This window comes from Artemia franciscana, chromosome 6, assembly GCF_032884065.1.
Source record: "Artemia franciscana chromosome 6, ASM3288406v1, whole genome shotgun sequence".
Classification (NCBI taxonomy): Eukaryota; Metazoa; Arthropoda; class Branchiopoda; order Anostraca; family Artemiidae; genus Artemia; species Artemia franciscana.
In genome coordinates, this window is record NC_088868.1 from 12,883,040 (window position 1) to 12,902,989 (window position 19,950).

Below are 19,950 nucleotides of genomic sequence, written 5' to 3' on the forward strand. Positions count from 1 at the left end.
TTTTACAACCTTTTTAACGTTTTGAACATTTTTCTCTTACTTATATTGGCTTGTTTCTTCTTTGTGCGTGCTTTTTGACTCCAAAGTACGAGCTACGCCCATTTGGGCCTGTGATAGCCATATTTTTCAGAAATAAAATCTCATCTTATCTTATGGGGGTACATTATTCAAAATATCAGGTAAGGGTTGCAAAACGGAGAAGAATGTTTTAAAGAATATATCACCTTGGGTGACTGCAGGGGAAGAAAAAGGTAAAGATCGAGAATCTTCTCCCTCCCCCTTAAAAGAAAAAATAAATATAAAAAGCACAAAATTGAGCATTGCAGGTCCTATATTGCATACATCACAGATCTTCACTCCCGAATAATTTCTATAGGCTCACAGGTATTACAAAAAAAAAAAAAAAAAAAAAAAAAAAAAAAAAAAAAAAAAAAAAAAAAAAAATTATACTGCAACGAGGTAAAAATTTCTACTAAGCCAAAAAGAACCAAATAAACTAATAAACAGGATTATTTCGTCGCCACATTCGACTCTATCATAAAATTACATGGATTTCGTACAAATTTCCTGCTATCTTGTGCAAAATTTACTGGAAACGAAGAATCAAAATGAAACTTGCTTAGATGTGTCCAATTGTGCTGAGTTGTTTTGTATGAGAGCATTTTAAATGGCACATCATCTTCGGTAACAGTGGGAGGCAAGAGGCTAAAGTTAGGCATTTGCCCCCTCTTTTGAAAAGGAAAAATATACCTAAAGCGCAGAACTAGACAGCGTTTGGAATGAATATGATTCTTTCCTGCTAAAAATAAAACTGTTTTATCCTACTCTTACACCTTTTAAGAATAAAATTCAGGTCCTCCCTCCTGAACAATTTCGACAGGCTCCAGGAATAGCTCTCAGTGAATAATTTCTTAGATTATTTACATTTATAAATAATAAAGAAATTTAGGTTATATGATATTTATAATAATTATTTACATTTATAAGTAAAAACAAAAGCATATTTATATAACAACGGGCAAAACCATTGACTAAGACAAAGAACTAGATAAAATAATAAAGCCTGATTTAGTGGCATCAATAAGTGATGCCACTTATTGTGGCATCACCATGAAAATGAAGAATGTGCATCCCTTTTAATTTTAAAAATACATTCCCCTTTAAATTTTCGTGAACTGACGCCACTGGAAGGACTATTTTGGCACCACATTCTACTCCCCATCATATTACAGTTGCATAAACAAAATAACTGTTAAGTGCATTGCATAAGCCAAAAACGAAGAAGTAGATTTCAGACTACATCCTATTCACAATAGTTTAATTTAAAAATCCCTATTGATACTAACGTAAAAGAAGAAAAAAACTAATTCGGGAATTTGGCACAGTAGAAGTTTTTAATCAACTTTTTTTTTGTAAATAACGTGAAAGGATAGAAATATACAACAAAGGGTAAAACTTTTAATAAAGAGAGTGAATTTAGCAAAATATTAAAATCTAAATATTTCAGTCAGCACAAGAAAACCTTTATCAATGAAAAATAAAGAAGAGAATAAAAAAATAAGTAGAACAAAGAGGTGACAACCCTATCATCGAAGAAAAACTCTCATCTGAACAAAGTGCTTAACACCTAAGTTCATGATACATCACTGAGCCTACAGCTCCAAACAATATGTCAAATAAGCTGCCTCAATATAAAATTTTGGTTTGCTGCAATCAGCAAAAACTTTTCCACAAAATAAGTTATTCTATACACATCACTTTGAATGTTCTTCCTTTCCAAATTATTTTTAATACTAAGAAAATACCGTACAGTTGGCTGAGTTTTGGAATCTATTGCATATATTTGCATTATTATTTAAATATTTACAAATTATTTCAATTTACAATTTATCTATTATTACATATAATTTCATATAGTATAGTTTAAGTCTAATTTCAGTGGCAGTTAATCTATTTACATGCAATGCACAGATTAAATACGACTTTTATTTCTGTTTAATTTTTATAATTTCTATTTCACTGTTTCACAGTTGTTGGAAGAGTCGGAAAATAAGTCAACGAACCAAGATTAGAATATTGGAAGCTACAATGATGACAGTGGTAAAGTATGGTTCCAAAGTCAGGGCGCAATTTGCTAGGAGGATTTGTTAGATGTTTTCCATAGAAATTGCCTTCGAACTGGTTTGGGAGCCGGTCTGACTGACCGTATTTCATATAGTAAATTGTGGTTGAATCCGTATTTCAAACCGTCAAAAACGTGGTTCAACCCTGCTTATTAGGGACAAAATGAGAGAAAAGTTTAGATTGCTACTGCACGTTCTACGGATGAAGGATGACAAATTGCCAAGGATCATCCTTTTCGGCCAACAACCTAGGGCCAAACTGAAAACAGGTCGTCCCCGAATGGGATGGGAGGATGTCGTAAGGACATATTTAAGAGAAATTGTAACTTCTTGGTTGGGTGTACAGAGAGAGGCTATGAATAAACCGGGATAGAGGAGGAGCGTACGTAAATGTATTGGCCTCAGTCGGCTTGGTACTGCAGTGAGTTGTTAGCAGTAGCAGTATTTTTTACAATCAGCTTTATTTATTTTTCTCTAATATGCTAGATAATGTTGATGATATTCTTCTCACAAACTAACTCCACTTTCCAGTCTTATTAGTTTTCTACAGCCTTTGGTTCCAGTTCCAAATTCTTTGAACGAATGTGTGGTACTACAGAACAACTTACCTCAAAGGATTTATTCATCAGAATATCTAGAAACTCTGGACAAGGTTGACCTATAAATTCTTCGGCCACTGTTGCAAGCTGGATGCAGCTTATTGAATTACCCCCAACCAAAATAAAGTTGTCTTCCATTTTGGGCGGTATATCATTTCGAGAATAGAGACACCAATGGGTTTGCAGGAAACTTTTCAACTCGTCACTAGATGGCACAACTAAGTTTTTTTGCGATTCTATGACTTTATGCAGTGCTTTCATATCGAGTTTTCCTTAAAAGTAATTACAATTATTACTACAATAAAATAACATCTATTAGATGCCATTTCATGGGAAACCAGGTGAGATGTAAAATAAACGTTCAGGCTCATTCACTGTGAATGAAAAAAATACTCTATAATTTTAAATTTCGTCCAAAAATCCAGGTTCAAGGACCAGACTGTAAAATATCCTGTATTGAAAAAAAAGAAGGAAACGAAACTAATGACGTGATGAGGAAAATGATGCTTCTGCGAACGTTTTCACAACATTTTTGTTGGTAGTGAAAACACTGATCTGAAAACAATTAAAGTCTCGTTGTAATTTCTTTTCATTTTGGTCGATTCAATTTCCCTATTTGAGTTAGGACCATTCTAATTCGAATAAAGCAATCAAAAAGTAAAAAAAAGTAAACAATTACTGCTTGGCTGCCCCAATTCCAAGAGCAATGCTCCTGAAATGTTCTACTGACCCATCCAAATCTGAAAATTACCTATGCACATTCCTCCCAAAATTAACTGCATTTGTCATACTTTGTCTAGCATTAATTTTAACTGGTCACAAGCAACTACAGTGAAAACCCATAAAATTTTAATGGCCCCTCATGGAGCACCATTTAGCCTCTCAGGTGGGTTACAAGCTACCCTCCCTTCCTCCAAGATGATATGCCGAAGGAGACCCAAAAACCGCATTGAAAAATGGAAGATACTTTTATAAGATTATTATTCCTAATTTACTAAAAAAATTGAACGATGTTACTTTATGTCTAGTCAATTTTTGTTAGCTCCTTTTATCTTTTTAGGGAGAATGGGATCTTTTTAACCAGCTCCTATAGGTATACCTTTGAAAATATTTAAATTTCTTCGATGTGTTAAAAATAAATTCTTGTTCCACAAAGTAAAAAAAAAAGGTACAGGAAGTGTTTTATCGTCCTTTATCTAATGGTTAAACGATACTAGTTCTTTTCATATTATTCTTTTTGAGTTTTATCTTTTTCACTAGCCTTCATCTATGTGTTTGGGTTTTATTTTGGAGCCTGTCAATGTATCTGTTTGTTCGAAATCCTACAATTATTTTTAACCTTTTTTAAAATAAAATGCAAATTCGACAGTTTTCTCGGCAAGATTCATTTTTAAAATAAACTTTTATCTTCATCTATATCCTCCTAGCGTTTCCTCGGAACCCTAAGGCTTTGCAGAAAGTTCCAAAAGGTTGCATACAGAAATTAAAATTCCTTTTGAAGAAGTGTAAAATGACTATCCGGGACCAATTCTACCATGTGGCAATTAAGGTTGTTAAAACAAGTCTTTTTTCTAAATTTTCCAGCTCATAAGTTTATGCATAAAGTATTAGAGGAAGCGAGGTTGCAACCAGCATGTGGGTATGCAAAGGAACGGAGTTTTTTTTTTAATCCTATCCCTCTTATTATATAATAGCATTTAACGAGTTTCCCATTTTGCTCAATATTATTTATATATTTTGTTTGTAATATGCGTTTTTTCAGTTTTCCTCTGTCCCTTTCGAAATAAAAGCCTTGATATGTAAGACTGTGAAGAGCTTGTCGATGATGGTAAAATCAGTCCATATGAGTTGCAAATGCGTAGGCATGGATTCAGGGAGCTTTCAAGCCCCCCTGTTGTGATCTAGAAATTTAATGGATTTTTCTACGATTATCTAAATATTTCGTATACCTGAATTTGTCAAGGTTCTGCGTTTTTTTTTTTACATTTACCCCACCCTCTTCATGCTTTGTGAAACAAGGATTCCTCGAAAATAACAGTAAGACCATTAAGAGTAAAATTTATCACAAGAAGCTTCACAACCGAATTTATAGTACATATTTTTGTAATCTCCTCCCTATACTTTTTATAGTATCTTGTATATAACATAATTGGTATGTGATGCAATATACCAATTATGATATATTGCATTGGTCAAAACGTTACTAGGGACAGTAAGAGAGGGAGTGCTATTCTTTTGTATTGTATCTGTGTCAAAAAATTAAGCAGCTAGGGATATTTATCAGGAGGGGTCCAGAGGGATGGTATTTTCTGCGGGGGTATTTTCCAGGGGGTAATATCCACGGGGGGTGTTTTTCCCAGGAAGGGGGATACTTTCCACGGGGGAGATATTTTGTGAGCTGAACCTCACAAAACCTCTGAAGAAGCTACACAACAGATCAAAATTGTACAACATTATCAAAAGCCCAGTAAAAATACGGTTTTGACCTGGTATTTGACCAACAATAATGTTTGTAGCATTAAAATGTCCAAAAAATTCACTTAATAACATATCCAAAGTCGCTTGGATTCGCACGTGCTGAAATACCCCTTTTCACGGAAAAAAGGGGGAAAATCTTGAATTTTGAGAAAATTGCTTAGGGTGAAAATGGGGGACTAAATGATGTAATTTTTCAATTCTGATATGATTTTCAGTCTCCCAGACAAGACGAATAGGAAGCGAACTTTCAATCCACCAAATACTGACCAAATTCATATTCCAATTTTTCACCCCCCTTGACTTCACTAAGGGTTTAAATGGGGTAATAAATGATATAATGTTTCAATTCCAATGCCACTTTCGGTCTTCCCGAACAAAAATTAACAAGAAAAAAAAACTTTCAATCCAAAAAATATTGCATATTAAAATTCGAGGTTACCCCCTCCTTTCCCTAAAAAATTGTATTTCTACACAAGTAATTTCGAGTAATTTTGGATATGTTATTCAGCGATTTTTTCTGAAAATTTTGGTGTTTATTTGCGTGCGAATATTTCACAAATTGAAATCCCAGTTTTCTAACCCCTTCTGACCTCGTTTAGAGAGGGAATGGGGTACTAAGTAATGTAATTTTCCAATCCTGAAGTCATTTTTTGTCTTTCCAGAAATGAATTAATAAGAAGCAACCTTTTAGTCTGGAAAATATAGCAGAAATTAAAATTCGACATTTCCCACTTCCCCTTCTTTTTCCTGAAAAAGGAGTATTTCCCCAGGGACAATTTCCAGCGATTTTGGATATACTATTAAGCAAAATTTTGAACATCTTGGTGCCAAATACATTTCTGTTGTTCACATTCTAAGGTTTGACCTTTTTTTTCGTAGTTTTACTGGACTAAAAATCAAAAATCCCTTTGTGATGGTAAATCAAGAATTAAAGCTCTTAACAAATTAAGACATGGTCGTGGTGGAACATTGAAAACTCACGGACATTGATATGGCTCTAAAGGACTAATGGTCATGGTAAGTCATATGTTTTAAATTTAGAATTTCGAAAAACCCCATTTCAAAGTTAAAGGCGTTTTAATCAAATTATACAACCTAAGAGGTCTTGGTGCCATTTATTAGGACCCATTATGGCTCAAGCTTTCTAAGCAAAACAGATCAACTGAGAATCAAGCTAATGAGACAAGAATAAGGAATAGTAAAAACATTTCCTTTTCGAACTTGAGTGCAACGTCATTCCCGCAGCATTATGTAGTGACAAAAGGGCACATCTGACATTTCTAACATTTTACAACAGTGCTTTTGTACTGGTTTGGAAGCTCTTCATTTAGGGCTTATCAAAGAAAAGGTCTATAAAGGTACAGAGCATCATTTCAGTACATAAAGATTCGGTGTAATATGAAACAAGATGCTGAACCATATTTTACGCCAATCCTTGTCTTTCTTTCCAGTCTTTTTTTTTTACCAGCCAATAAGTCTCCATAAATACACCTAATAGTAGGACCGTTTAATGGAAAAATATCACTAGAATCCTGCACTTCAGGCTAAAAGTACCAAAACTGGTGGGGATATAGATTAAAGTACGGGAAATCCAACGGTGACGGGAATCATGTCAAGGGAACGCTCGAAAGCACACTTACGAGCACCCGAAGGGCTAAAAAAAAGTGCAAGTTTACTAGTCTCTCTACAGACACATCAAAATTTATGACAATACGTTTTAAGATATGGAGATTCCATTGGTGGCTAAATAAAAAGCAAAGGATTGCTCTGAACCGCGAAATAGAGCACTAAGAAAAGCGCGTAAAGCGCAAAATGGGAGCGCCTATTCCATGGAATAGAAAAATTCGCAAAAACATAGTTTAGATTACTAGAAGGTTGACTATCACAAGAAGCAGCTCGAGTTTCTCTGTCCAAGCGCGTATTTGAGCGCTCAAAAAGCACAAAACCGATGGAGAGTTTTGAGGAACTCCGAAAAAGTGGAAAAGAGTATAAAATATGGGGAAACCAATGGTGTTCTGTATGAAGTCGAGCGATTTCTCTATAGCGCCCTATAAAGCACCCGAAGCACTAAAAAGGCGCAAGTTTACTAGCCTCGCTTCAAAAGCATCAAAACTTCTGAAAACCCATGATGCGCTAAACCAGCACAATCGACGCGTTTACATTCAAGCCCAGGTATGGTCCACTTCACATCTTGCCATTATTCCCGAAGAGAACCCCAGCGATTAAGGATGGGAAAAGACTAGCAATGGGCTTTGGGCTCCCCGATAACCAACCCTGTCCAAAGCTTCTGTTGCCTTCCCAGAGCTTATACGATGCAGTTGCAAAAAGTAATGCTCTGGGCACTGCAACTGCAAGAGCAGCTCACCTGAGTACACCGACTTTCGTTCTTGCCACGGGTTCTTTTGAGGCTTAAGCCAAACTTAGAATCTCGGTTGTTCAACATGTGATCTGATATCTCTGCGAAGTACCAAATTATTTGATAATTTTTGCCTTATTTTGTTTTCAATGTTCCAATAACAATGGCAATCAAGACAAGTTAGCTAAAGTAGCAAACGGAAATGACTTTTTTGGTTGCATATCTCCGAAAAAGTGCCATGAAAGTCTCTATCTGTGTTCGAAAACCTTAAGTCTTTTCGTGTCTTTAAGCGTCGTGGGCTCTGCAGGACGCTCTAAATCGCGCTTCGTATTGCACATTCGATGTCATTTCGAATTATTCCTTGTTTTAAGAAACTAAATTTTTCAATTTCCGCGCTTGAAGCGCTCATTAAGACATGCCAGGACCAGATTATGGCTTACAGGTTCACTTTCTTTTCAACACATTAGACTCTCGGTATTCCAAACCGTGTTTCTACCAAATAAGAGCTTTCTGCAACAAGCAGATGATTTTTGCGCTTTAAGCACACTTTTCAGTGATTGCAAAGGTGCTATAAAGAAATCGCTCGACTTTCTACCTGTTATTATTGGGTTCCCCATACTTTGTACTACATTACCACTTTTTCCGGAATTTCTACAAACTTTCCATCGGTTTTGCAACTTTTGCACGCTTTTGAGCTTGCAAATTTGTGCTTTGACGCGCAGACTTGAGCTGCTGCTTGTAATCCTAGGAATTCTAGTACTCTAAACTGTGTTTTTGCCTGTTTTAGTATTACATAGGAAAGGCGCTCCTATCTTGCATTTTTTTTTTAGTGCTCTATTGTTTGCTTCAGAGAGATCCTTTACTTTTTACATAGCCACCATTGGAATCATCATATCTGAAAATGTATATTCAGAAGTTTTAATGCTTCTGTAGAGATGCTAGTAAACTTGCGCTTTTTTTGCACTTCGGGCGCTCGTAAAGGTGCTTTAGAGCCCCCGCTCAACGTACTTCCCGTCCCCATTAGATTCCCCGTGCTTTAATCTGTATTTCCACCAATTTGGATGCTTCTTGACAGGAGTGTACACTTCTTATGCTTAACTATAATGAATAACAAAGACTCTCTATAGGAATCTTAGCAAAAAAAAACAAAACAAAAAACAACTGATTTTCGGAAAAAGTTTCACATGCTTCCCTTGGCCTAAGGCACAACGGCACCACTAATATTTTCTTAGCTCTATAGGAAAGTGAAAATGAGGTTTTGAAGCATTTTGTGGAAACCGTTTTCCTATTCTTTTTAGAATTCAAGGAAACAAGAACCTATAAAGGGAGCAATGTGTAACTAAATTTTGGGGCTTTATTTTGGTATACAGTACAAAGCCATTCAGATAGTTTTTGGGTTAGAAGTACACTGCCAAAGATGAATCAGGGATTGTAGGAACCCCACTGTGTAACAATAAGACGTATAAACGATGTAAAACAGGAAAATGAGAAATACACAAAACAGATGATGGTGAAAACAAAACTTGTTAGTACTTGCTCTCCCTGGTAAACTTCCTGACGGCACTGTTGAAAGGAGCCAAAATATGTTTTGTTTATGACGGGGAGGGGTCAACATTTGAGGAGTCAAACAAAATATGTTTGACCTATGACGAGTCTTTCCTACGCACCTTAAGCGGATACGTCCAGTTAATGGCTAAACTCCGTTAGAAGACTATTAGCAAAGAAGAATTGATTTTCAGAAATGTTCATATTTGAACATTGGGTAAGATTAAATTTAGATGAACTATACTCATAGTTTGTTTTGGAAAAATGCATAGAACTTGACATAGTGTTAACATAGCAACGAAAACATTTAATTTGTCTGTTACTATAACCTTGGTCATAAAAAAGTGAATGTTGCCGTTAATGAATTCCCTAGGAAACATTCCTCTCGGAGAGGAAATTAAAAATGAAGGTGTTATTGTAAAAGTATGGGATAAATACAGACGGCTAACAACAGTAAAAACAAGCTTAAAGTATCAAATTAGAATCTTAATGTCACCACTTCAGTGCATCTAAATTTTAATTCGATCTAGATTTAATAAAAATATGTGGTAGATATGATTTTCGTCAAAGCAAAAATAAAAAAAAGAGTTGTCAATTGTTTTGACAACTAAAATTAAATGTGTATCTGATTTCATGATAATCCATTCTTCATATTTCGTTTATGTTATTGTACTGTGTCCATGGCTGTATATTTGGCTTTTAAATACACTTATGTATGTATCTGTCAATAATTTTATAGGAAAATACCGCCAGACAACGTAATTTATTAAAAATAACTATTTACTGTTTTAGCCAGCCCGACCCTGACCTTCTTCAAGTTGCATCTAGCACCCCTAAGGTCCCGTGTGAAAGTGTGAAAACGGATGAAAAATAACCGAGCCCCAGGAGTCTGTGGTATCCCTGTAGAACTGCTGAAATATGCTGGGGCAGCGACCCTTCTCCTGCTCCAAGTACTGTTCGCCACGGTATTTCGTACAGAAGGGATTCCAAAAGCCTGGCGAGTGGGCATCATTCTGTCTATCTGGAAACAGAAAGGCAGTCGCAGAATCTGCTCCAATTATCGTGGCATCACACTCCTCTCTGTGCCCGGGAAGCTCTTCGTAATGACCCTCTTGGATCTCTGTACCACTTTCCTCAGAAGCCAGCGAAGAATCCAAAAGGCGGGCTTCATGCCAGGAAGGTCTACCGTGGAGCAAATATTACAATGCGGCAGCTGATAGAAAAGACTCGAGAATTTCGACAAAAAGCATATGTTGCCTTTGTCGATTTCAAGGCTACTTCCGATTCTGTCGACCGGCAATCACAATTGGCTCATAATGAAAACAACGGGACTACCAGCGAAGTACTGCAACCTTTTCGAGCGGCTCCACGAAGAGACTGAGAGCTGCGTACAAGTCAATGGCAGATGCAGCCCATCTTTTGAAATCAATACTGGAGTCTGTCAGGACTGTGCTGCTGCTCCACAGCTATATAATTGTGTCATCGACTACATTATGACTCGGACCATAAACCGTCTCCAGTCTGAGCTGCATTACGGCGATAGAGTACTTTCAGACGCTGACTATGACGATGACCTTGCTCTCGTCTCCAATTCACCGTCGAAGCTCACAGAAGCCCTACAGATCCTTGCTGATGAAGCCTTAAAGATAGGGCTGTCGATTAATTGGCAGAAGACAAAAGTGATGTTTGTCGAGCCTCGTAACTCACCGCGTCCCCCGCCAGTCCTAATGGTCAGTGACAAACCAACTGAGATTGTTGAGGAATTTACATACTTTGGCTCTATCCTCTCAAATGACGGATCAATCCTCAAAGATCTAATGCACCAAATTGCCAAAGCCTCAGCAGTAGTGGGAAGACTAAGTGCCCTTTCTAGGAAACCTTCTATCAGCCGTAGGACCAAGATGCGCATATACAATGCTTCGGTGGGATCCGTGCTTCTTTACAGAGCCGAAACCTGGCCAGCCACTCAGTCTGTGCTTATCACCGTAAATATAGCCCAAACAACGCATCTTCGCCGCATTGAAGGACTACGCTGGCACGATTTTGTTAGCAACGAGAACCTCCTGGCTTTAACTGCTCAAACACCCTTCTCAGTCCAACTCGCCCAACGAACACTACGCTGGTACGGACATCTCCATCGCATGCCACCCGACACTCCCGCACGAACGATTTTTGACTTTGATCCTGTGTTGCACGGCGGAAACGCCCAAGAGGTCGTCCCCTAACCATATGAAAGAACACGACAGGTGCCTTCTTAGCCATGGCAAAATATTCAGGAGGACGTCCACATCCTTGCAAGAGACCGGTCTAAATGGAGGCACCACGTAGCATCACTCTCGACGCCGAAAGCATTTTGGCAGGATCTTTAAGTCAAGTAAGTCAAGTCATTATTCATACAATTTATAAAATTAAAATTAAAATTTATATTTGTTTTGGTAAGCCGATTTGTTAAACAAATAGGATGATTTTTTGCATCTGATTTTCAAAGAAAGAAAAAGAAAAATGTAAAAACTTGGGGAAAATATCTGTTACACGAATAAAATTGATTTTTTATTCATTTGACGTAAATGGATGAAAACCCCTCTGAGGTGGCAGGTAAAGAAAAACTTGTTATTATTCTAAACCTGATATTAACAAAGTTATTTTCTATTAGATGTTTATTTTATGCCTAGATTGAAATAAAAGAAGACATGGATATGACGATATTAATGTATAGAAGGGAGGATACTCGCGACAGGCCCTGTTTCAACAGCAAATATGCAATAGGAAACAAAACTGGCTTATAATACGGCTTTGAAGAAATTATGGCGAAGACCAACTGAAAAATTAAATCATTTAAAACTTAGCCATTGTCCTAATCAACTTCGCTCTGTAAATTGGCATCGGCACTTGATTTCCAGTTATGGTTCTGTGAGGTTTCCAAAAACACTACTCATTTCGCAAAATTATTAATTTATTTACTAGTAGCCTGGATTCACTTTCCAAGTAAACCCGATTATTGTCTTCTCAGGAATATATCTTTCTGCTGTTCACGAAAGTCATACAGAAAGCAAAGCAGCCTTCGCAAGCCAGCTCGCCTTTTAGTTGACACGATAAATCTTGCTTTCGGGCCTTTGTCAGTTTGAAAATGCTGTTATTGTATTTATTTGTTATTGTTATTTGCTGTTATTTGTTATTTGTTATTGTATTTGCTGTTATTGTTATCTATATAAAGTAAAGCACACTTTTGATGCTACCATGTATCAAATGGTCGTTTGCTACACAAAAAAAAAAAAAAAAAAAAATTAACACCTCGTACAAATTCCCATATGAAAAGTAATATATCTAAAATGAAGAAGCTACTCTTATACATCAGATTGCCACATCATTTGCCCTTTTAAGGCGAAGTTGCCAAGTTTGTCGAAACTTATGATCAATCAATGCTCACCTCGATATAGTGGGACCAGAACTGACATTGTCTCTGGGTGCTCAAAACCCCAGCTACACCTGCCAGGAAACAATAAATTTTCAAACTCTTTTTGTTGGGGGGGGGGGCAGGTTCTCCTTGAAGCCATGCAACACTTTGAATAGTTAATGAGAAAACTCAAAATACTGTAAAGTTCTAGATTAAGAGCTTTTTACTATTTTGGAAAATATATGCATTGGGAGAATGCAACTATTTATACCCTGGAATAGCAAACTCTCAATACTACACTAGTTAAAACAACGACATTTTATTCAAGATGACCCTTTTATCAGTTGTAACTATGATAAGGCCTATTCACAATGAAATTTTTCTAATACCTGGATTTAAATAGTGCTAATTAGAGCCAATCAGAATTTTTCATTGAAATTTTAACCCAATTATATAGTTCAACAAAAAATCTGATTGGCTCAAATAAAGCGCAAACAAAAATTCGGTATTAGTGAAATCTCATTGCAACTATCGCAATGCCGAATCGCCCTGGGTGCACCCTGACTGGTTACCGTCAGCAACATTATACCTGGTTACTGGTGCAACATTGGTTACTGGTGCAACACTGGTTACTGGTGCAACATTATACCGTCAGCCTTGCTATAAACAGCGAATGAAAACAGGATTTTACTTATCTTAGAGTTTCCAAATGCAAAACAACTCAGAAGTTTTCAGGCTTAATGCATTGCACACAGTTTCATTGAAAATCTCAATTACCTAGAGATTGGGGGGAGGGGGATTAATTCTTAATTTTTATGAATGTCTTGTGAAAATACAAAGTTAGGAGTCAATCAAGTGATTCTCCCCTTAAATCCCAAAAAGCTTAGAAAGTAGCACTTAGGTAAGAGAAGGGGAAAATTGCAGTGAATTAAATAGCCAAGGTCGAGAACCCCCGTGAATAAAGGCAAGGTCTATATGTATACAACAGTTTAGACAGTAAACCTGACAAGAATAAATCCTGAAAGTAAGACAACTTCTAAATTTTCGCAATTGTCTAGAATAAACAAAAATGTGTTACTAGTGCTATTACTTTTGTACGACTAATCCAGTGAAATGTCTTGTCATCTTCGTCTTGTCACTCCGAATAATGTCTGAAACGATTACTAAATCCCAAGAAAGGAAGGAGCCAAAAAGATTGTCTAGAGGAAAGAATCTTAACACCCTTGTCCATTATTTTCTTTTTCGTTAAAGATGAAATAAAAAAAAAGTTTCCTTCTTGGCTTGGAGTATCAAATCCAAGGTGTTGACTAACAAGAGCTGGAAATTAAAACTGATTTTTAACAGGATGAGGAAATTCCCTTTTATCCTAGTGGCGTCAATTAATGAGTCAGGAGAGGAGTGAAGGGGGATGTATTTCCAAAATCTAGGGGGCGCAATTTCGTCGTTTTTTCATTTATTTCAATGAAAACCCCTTTTCAACGAAAATACCAAAAAAGTATTTTTCATACTCCCTTGTCAATTATTTTTTGTTGGTAAAATGTAAAAACATAATGAAAAGCCTTCTCTGTAGGCTTGGAGCATCAGGATCAAATGAGTTGACTAATAAGAGATGAAAATTAAAAAATACATTTAAAAATACAAAAATACATTTTTTTAAATCAAGAAAGGGGGCTAATTTTTTTTTTTCAAATCAATGAGATGATTAATAATGAATTGACATGTATTTTTTTTTTTTAATCCGTGAGAATCAAATGAGTTGACTAATAAGAGATGGAAATTAAAAATACATTTACAAATAAATTTTTTATAAATCAAGAAAGGCGGCTGTTTTTTTTAAATGAGTTGACAAATAAGAGATGGACCTTAAAAATTACATTTAAAATACAAAAATGTATTTTTTTTAAATCAAAAAAAGGGGCTGTTTTGTTGTTTTTTTTTTTCAATGAAAAATACCAAAAAAGCCATCTTTCAATAAAAATCCCAAAAGAAAGTATTTCAAAATCTAGATGGGGTAAAAAACTTCTTTCGGGGGGGGGGGGGGTGGAGGGAAGGAGCCCCCCACTCAGTTGACACACTGCTATTGCCACTTTTTTTTCTCATAGAGTTGGAGAGATATACCACCGAATACTGAATATTCGAGTTATCTAACCGATGAAGCCATTTTATGATGTGGAAGTAATGAACCGATAAAACTAATGAATATAGAACTAACGAAATGACGCAAATAGAAAGGGCTGCAGAAGATTTTATTCAACTGTGGTTGAGACTGAAAAACGGTTGGTCTACAAGAAAAGCCATAGAAGTGAAAACACTGATAACAACAGCGATTTAAAACCCCTTGCTCGAACTGAAATTAGCCCAGCTTACTGAAAGTAAGGTAGAATTGTCTGACTAATGTCTGACTAATTGTCTGACTAGTGATATTCTTAGAAGCTTCAATAATTCAGATCTAATGAACCGATTTAATAATTTAGAACTAAGGAATCGATGCAAATCGTTGCGGGAGAATTGTTGACGATTTTTTAAAACTGTAATGAGGACCAAAAAAAACTTTTGATATATAGGAACTAAAGAAGTGAAATCTCTAACAAAGACAACGATTTAAAATACTTGGTTCGAATTGAAATTGAAACCGAACAAAAATTCGCACAGCGAATAATTATAGCTCTTTCTATAGACATCGAGCGGTATAATGTCTTTCTATAAAAAAAAAAAAAAATAATAATTTGCAACAGAAATACTGTCGTGTGTTGATAAAACTGAAAATATTCGAGAATGTAACGAAATTAAACATGAATCAAATTTTTTAAACCTAAGTATCTAATTTACTCGGGTTTATAAAGAGTCAAATTGCACATTTCGCTTTAAATCGTCAAAAAATCCAGATAAGGATTTTCAAAATAGTAAAAAAAAATATATATTTTTTGACGCTGATTAAATATAAATTTATTTTACTAGGCTGACTTCACGACTAAATTTAAATTTCCATGAGAATGATCTGTCGAAGAATTCATGTTTTCAAAAATATTTTCAAATAGAATCAACAGAAGAAAACTTAAATCTTTTTCCAAATAGTATATGAAACAAAATACAATTCGAAAGAAAATATTTTTGACAGAAATTTTTATTTTGAAGATATTAAGAAACCTTTTTTCTTGTCTCAAATATCGGTTGGTTTACTTTTATTTGATTGGGGCAACAGGAGACAAAATACGGTGCCAATATTGGTTTTTTATAAAGAAAAAATTTCTGGGATGTCCTTTTTGAGATAAAACCTTTTGATCAAACCACCATTTGACATATTCGTGTCATCACATACTTTACTTCTATTCGTTGAAGCATCAAATATTAAGATCTATAAAAAAAGTCAACTTTTGAAAAGCCAATTTTTGGCTAAAAGCCAAAGCTGTAAAAAGCTATTCAAAAGCATTTTCCAATAGAATCTTAAAAGAAATACCCACACTATTTTTCTTTACAGACGATTAAATCCTTTCGTTATTTTTTTCGCAAAAAGTGGACTAAATTATTTTATATTCTTTTTTATCAACACAATGTTTAAATAATAGTATTATAGTAACTACTTACCATGTGCTGTTCTCGGAAAATTTCGAAGTTGCAAAACGTGATCAGGAACATGATAGGAATCTAATTTCCCAAGTAATATCCGCATGAATTCTTTTTTCTCCGTGTTTTCATTGATAAGCAAATAGAGTTTTCCGCCATAAATCAATCCAACAGCAAATTGGACAAGTCCTGTTTCCAAAGCAAGGCTCTCTAACTTGGTTATGCTAACCTTTCTTCCAAATCGTTTTATGATTTCGTCATTCCTTCCACGGAAATACAATTTGCCGTTAATCAGCTCTCCGACATCACCTGTCGCTCGAGAGGAAGGTACTTCCTCAACATCTTCATCATCAACATAGCAAAGACGATTTGCGCTCTCTGAGGAAGGAGAAGAACAGAGAAGTGCCAGAATGTTCTGACAACAAAAACTACGATGTCAAATTGGACATCAAAATTATCAAAAAAGCAAAAAACTAATGAATAAGAAAACTAATTTTACAATAACTATAAAGAAAAGGCGAATAGCTCGAGGACAAAAGTTCAGCTACGCAGACCCCAACATAGGGGGTCAAAATCCTGCATCAACTAGTTTCCCCACACTAGTTTTCAACTAGAAATCCCGCATCAACTTAGTTTTGACGATTTGTGCTCTCTAAAGGAAGAGAAGAACAGAGAATTGATGCCAGAAAGTTCTGACAACAAAAACGATGATGTCAAATTGGACTTCAAAATTAGCGAAAAACAAAAAAATTAATGAATAAGAAAATTAATTTTATAATAACTATAAAGAAGAGGCGAATAGCTCGAGGACAAAAGTTCAGCTACGGAGACCCCAACATAGGGGTCGAAATCCCTCATCAACATGTTTTCCCACACTAGTTTTCAACTAGAAATCCCGCATCAACTTAGTTTTATACGATTTGTGCTCTCTAAAGGGTAAGAAGAACAGATAATTGATGCCAGAAAGTTCGGACAACAAAAACGATGATATCAAATTGGACATCAAAATTAGCGAAAAAAAAAAATAATGAATAAGAAAATTAATTTTATAATAACTATAAAGAAGAGGCGAATAGCTCGAGGACAAAAGTTCAGCTAAGCAGACCCCAACATAGGGGTCGGAATCCCTCATCAACTAGTTTCCCCACACTAGTTTTCAACTAGAAATCCCGCATCAACTTAGTTTTGACGATTTGTGCTCTCTAAAGGAAGAGAAGAACAGAGAATTAATGCCAGAAAGTTCTGACAACAAAAACGATGATGTCAAATTGGACATCACAATTATCGAAAAACAAAAAAATCAATATATATAAAATAATAAATAAGAAAATTAATTTTATAATAGCTATAAAGAAGAGGCGAATAGCTCGAGGACAAAAGTTCAGCTACGCAGACCCCAACATAGGGGGTCAAAATCCTGCATTAACAAGTTTTCCCACACTAGTTTTCAACTAGAAATCCCACATCAACTTAGTTTTGACGATTTGTGCTCTCTAAAGGAAGAGAAGAACAGAGAATTAATGCCAGAAAGTTCTGACAACAAAAACGATGATGTAAGTTTGGACATCACAATTATCGAAAAACAAAAAAATCAATATATATAAAATAATAAATAAGAAAATTAATTTTATAATAACTATAAAGAAGAGGCGAATAGCTCGAGGACAAAAGTTCAGCTACGCAGACCCCAATATAGGGGGTCGAAATCCCGCATCAACTAGTTTCCCCATACTAGTTTTCAACTAGAAATCCCGCATCAACTTAGTTTTGACGATTTGTGCCCTCTAAAGGAAGAGAAGAACAGAGAATTAATGCCAGAAAGTTCTGACAACAAAACGATGATGTCAAATTGGACATGGAAATTATCAAAAGAAAATGAATAAGAAAATTAATTTTATAATAACTATAAAGAAGAGGCGAATAGCTCGAGGACAAAAGTTCAGCTACGCAGACCCCAATATAGGGGGTCGAAATCCCGCATCAACTAGTTTCCCCACACTAGTTTTCAACTAGAAATCCCGCATCAACTTAGTTTTGACGATTTGTGCCCTCTAAAGGAAGAGAAGAACAGAGAATTAATGCCAGAAAGTTCTGACAACAAAACGATGATGTCAAATTGGACATGGAAATTATCAAAAGAAAATAAATAAGAAAATTAATTTTATAATAACTATAAAGAAGAGGCGAATAGCTCGAGGACGAAAGTTCAGCTACGCAGACCCCAACATAGGGGGTCGAAATCCCGCATCAACTAGTTTCCCCACACTAGTTTTCAACTAGAAATCCGCATCAACTTAGTTTTGACGATTTGTGCTCTCTAAAGGAAGAGAAGAACAAAGAATTAATGGCAGAAAGTTCTGACAACAAAAACGATGACGTCAAATTGGACATGGAAATTATCAAAAGAAAATGAATAAGAAAATTAATTTTATAATGCCTATAAAGAAGAGGCGAATAGCTCGTGGACGAAAGTTCAGCTACGCAGACCCCAACATAGGGGGTCGAAATCCCGCATCAACTAGTTTTCCCACACTAGTTTTCAACTAGAAATCCCGCATCAACTTTGTTTTGACGATTTGTGCTCTCTAAAGGAAGAGAGGAACAGAGAATTAATGCCAGAAAGTTCTGACAACAAAAACGATGATGTCAAATTGGACATCAAAATTATCGAAAAACAAAAAAATATTGAATGAGAAAATTACTTTTATAATAACTATAAAGAAGAGGCGAATAGTTCGAGGACAAAAGTTCAGCTACGCAGACCCCAACATAGGGGGGTCGAAATCCCGTATCAACTAGTTTTCCCACACTAGTTTTCAACTAGAAATCCCGCATCAACTTAGTTTTGACGATTTGTGCTCTCTAAAGGAAGAGAAGAACAGAGAATTAATACCAGAAAGTTCTGACAACAAAAACGATGATGTCAAATTGGACATCAAAATTATCAAAAAAAAAAAAAAAAAAAAAAAAGAAAATTAATTTTATAATAACTATAAAGAGGCGAATAGCTCGAGGACAAAAGTTCAGCTACGCAGACCCCAACATAGGGGTCGAAATTCCGCATCAACAAGTTTTTAGGATATTCTCCTTTGAATTCCTTTTTATTTTGCTTTTATTTTAGGACCAAACGTTAAAATGCACTGCAAGATTCAATGCTTTGGAATAAAAATTGTTTCTTTCGTCAGAGCCGATAGACCTGAAACTTGAAAGCGACTTATTTAGTCCTGGGCCCCATCAGTATACTGATACGTAACTAAGCCTAAAAAGAAGCAACAGGAAACAAAAGCACATTATACGTATTAGTAGGCAAACAATTCTGATAATTTAAGCGTTTTAGACGAGAAGTGGCTGAATCAGTTTTTATAACTCATATAAGCTCTGGGAATCCAGGCCTTATTGATGTAATATTGATAGGGAAATTCAGACTAAGTCCTGTCCTGGAGCCGTGGAACAATTTCCTGGAAATCATAAATAATTTTTAATCACACAAATTTATATCAGAGCAAATTATACAGCATAAAATGCTAAAACTACCCTCTCCCTTCCCACTACTGTGTGCACAATTGTTGAATTGGAAATTTTTTAAACTCCGTTCCTTAGCATGTACATGTGATTTTGGTCTCATAACTCAAATCCACAAACACTATTCTTTAGCTGTGAAGCCTTTATATCTACAGTTAAAAATGCATTGAACTGATGTGAAAGTTCCATTATTAAATTGGCTTCCTATTAATTTAAAAGTTAGGTTAAAGTTCGTTTAGTAGAACTTTTTTCTTTCAAATAAAGGTATTTTCCGAGCACATTATTAGCAACTATTAATTCAAACAACCTACTGAGTTATGTGGGTTCGAAACCTGGCAAGTAGTGATTTTTTTTTAACATTTATGGCAC

General features: G+C 35.6%; 1 protein-coding gene across 4 annotated transcripts in view; it reads right to left on the reverse strand.

The window, feature by feature from the left end:
• LOC136028069 (beta-alanine-activating enzyme-like) overlaps positions 1–19,950 on the reverse strand; it is a 133,123-nt gene that overhangs the window by 78,465 nt on the left and 34,708 nt on the right. For all 4 annotated transcript variants that reach the window (XR_010617733.1, XM_065705676.1, XM_065705673.1 and 1 more), the window contains exons 5-6: positions 16,081–16,437; positions 2,732–2,994 (exon numbers count right to left, since the gene is read on the reverse strand). Coding sequence is in view for 3 of the 4 variants with exons in the window: in XM_065705676.1 (XP_065561748.1) it covers positions 2,732–2,994; positions 16,081–16,437 (620 nt within the window). In the remaining variant the exon portion in view is untranslated. The remainder of the gene's footprint in view (positions 1–2,731; positions 2,995–16,080; positions 16,438–19,950) is intronic.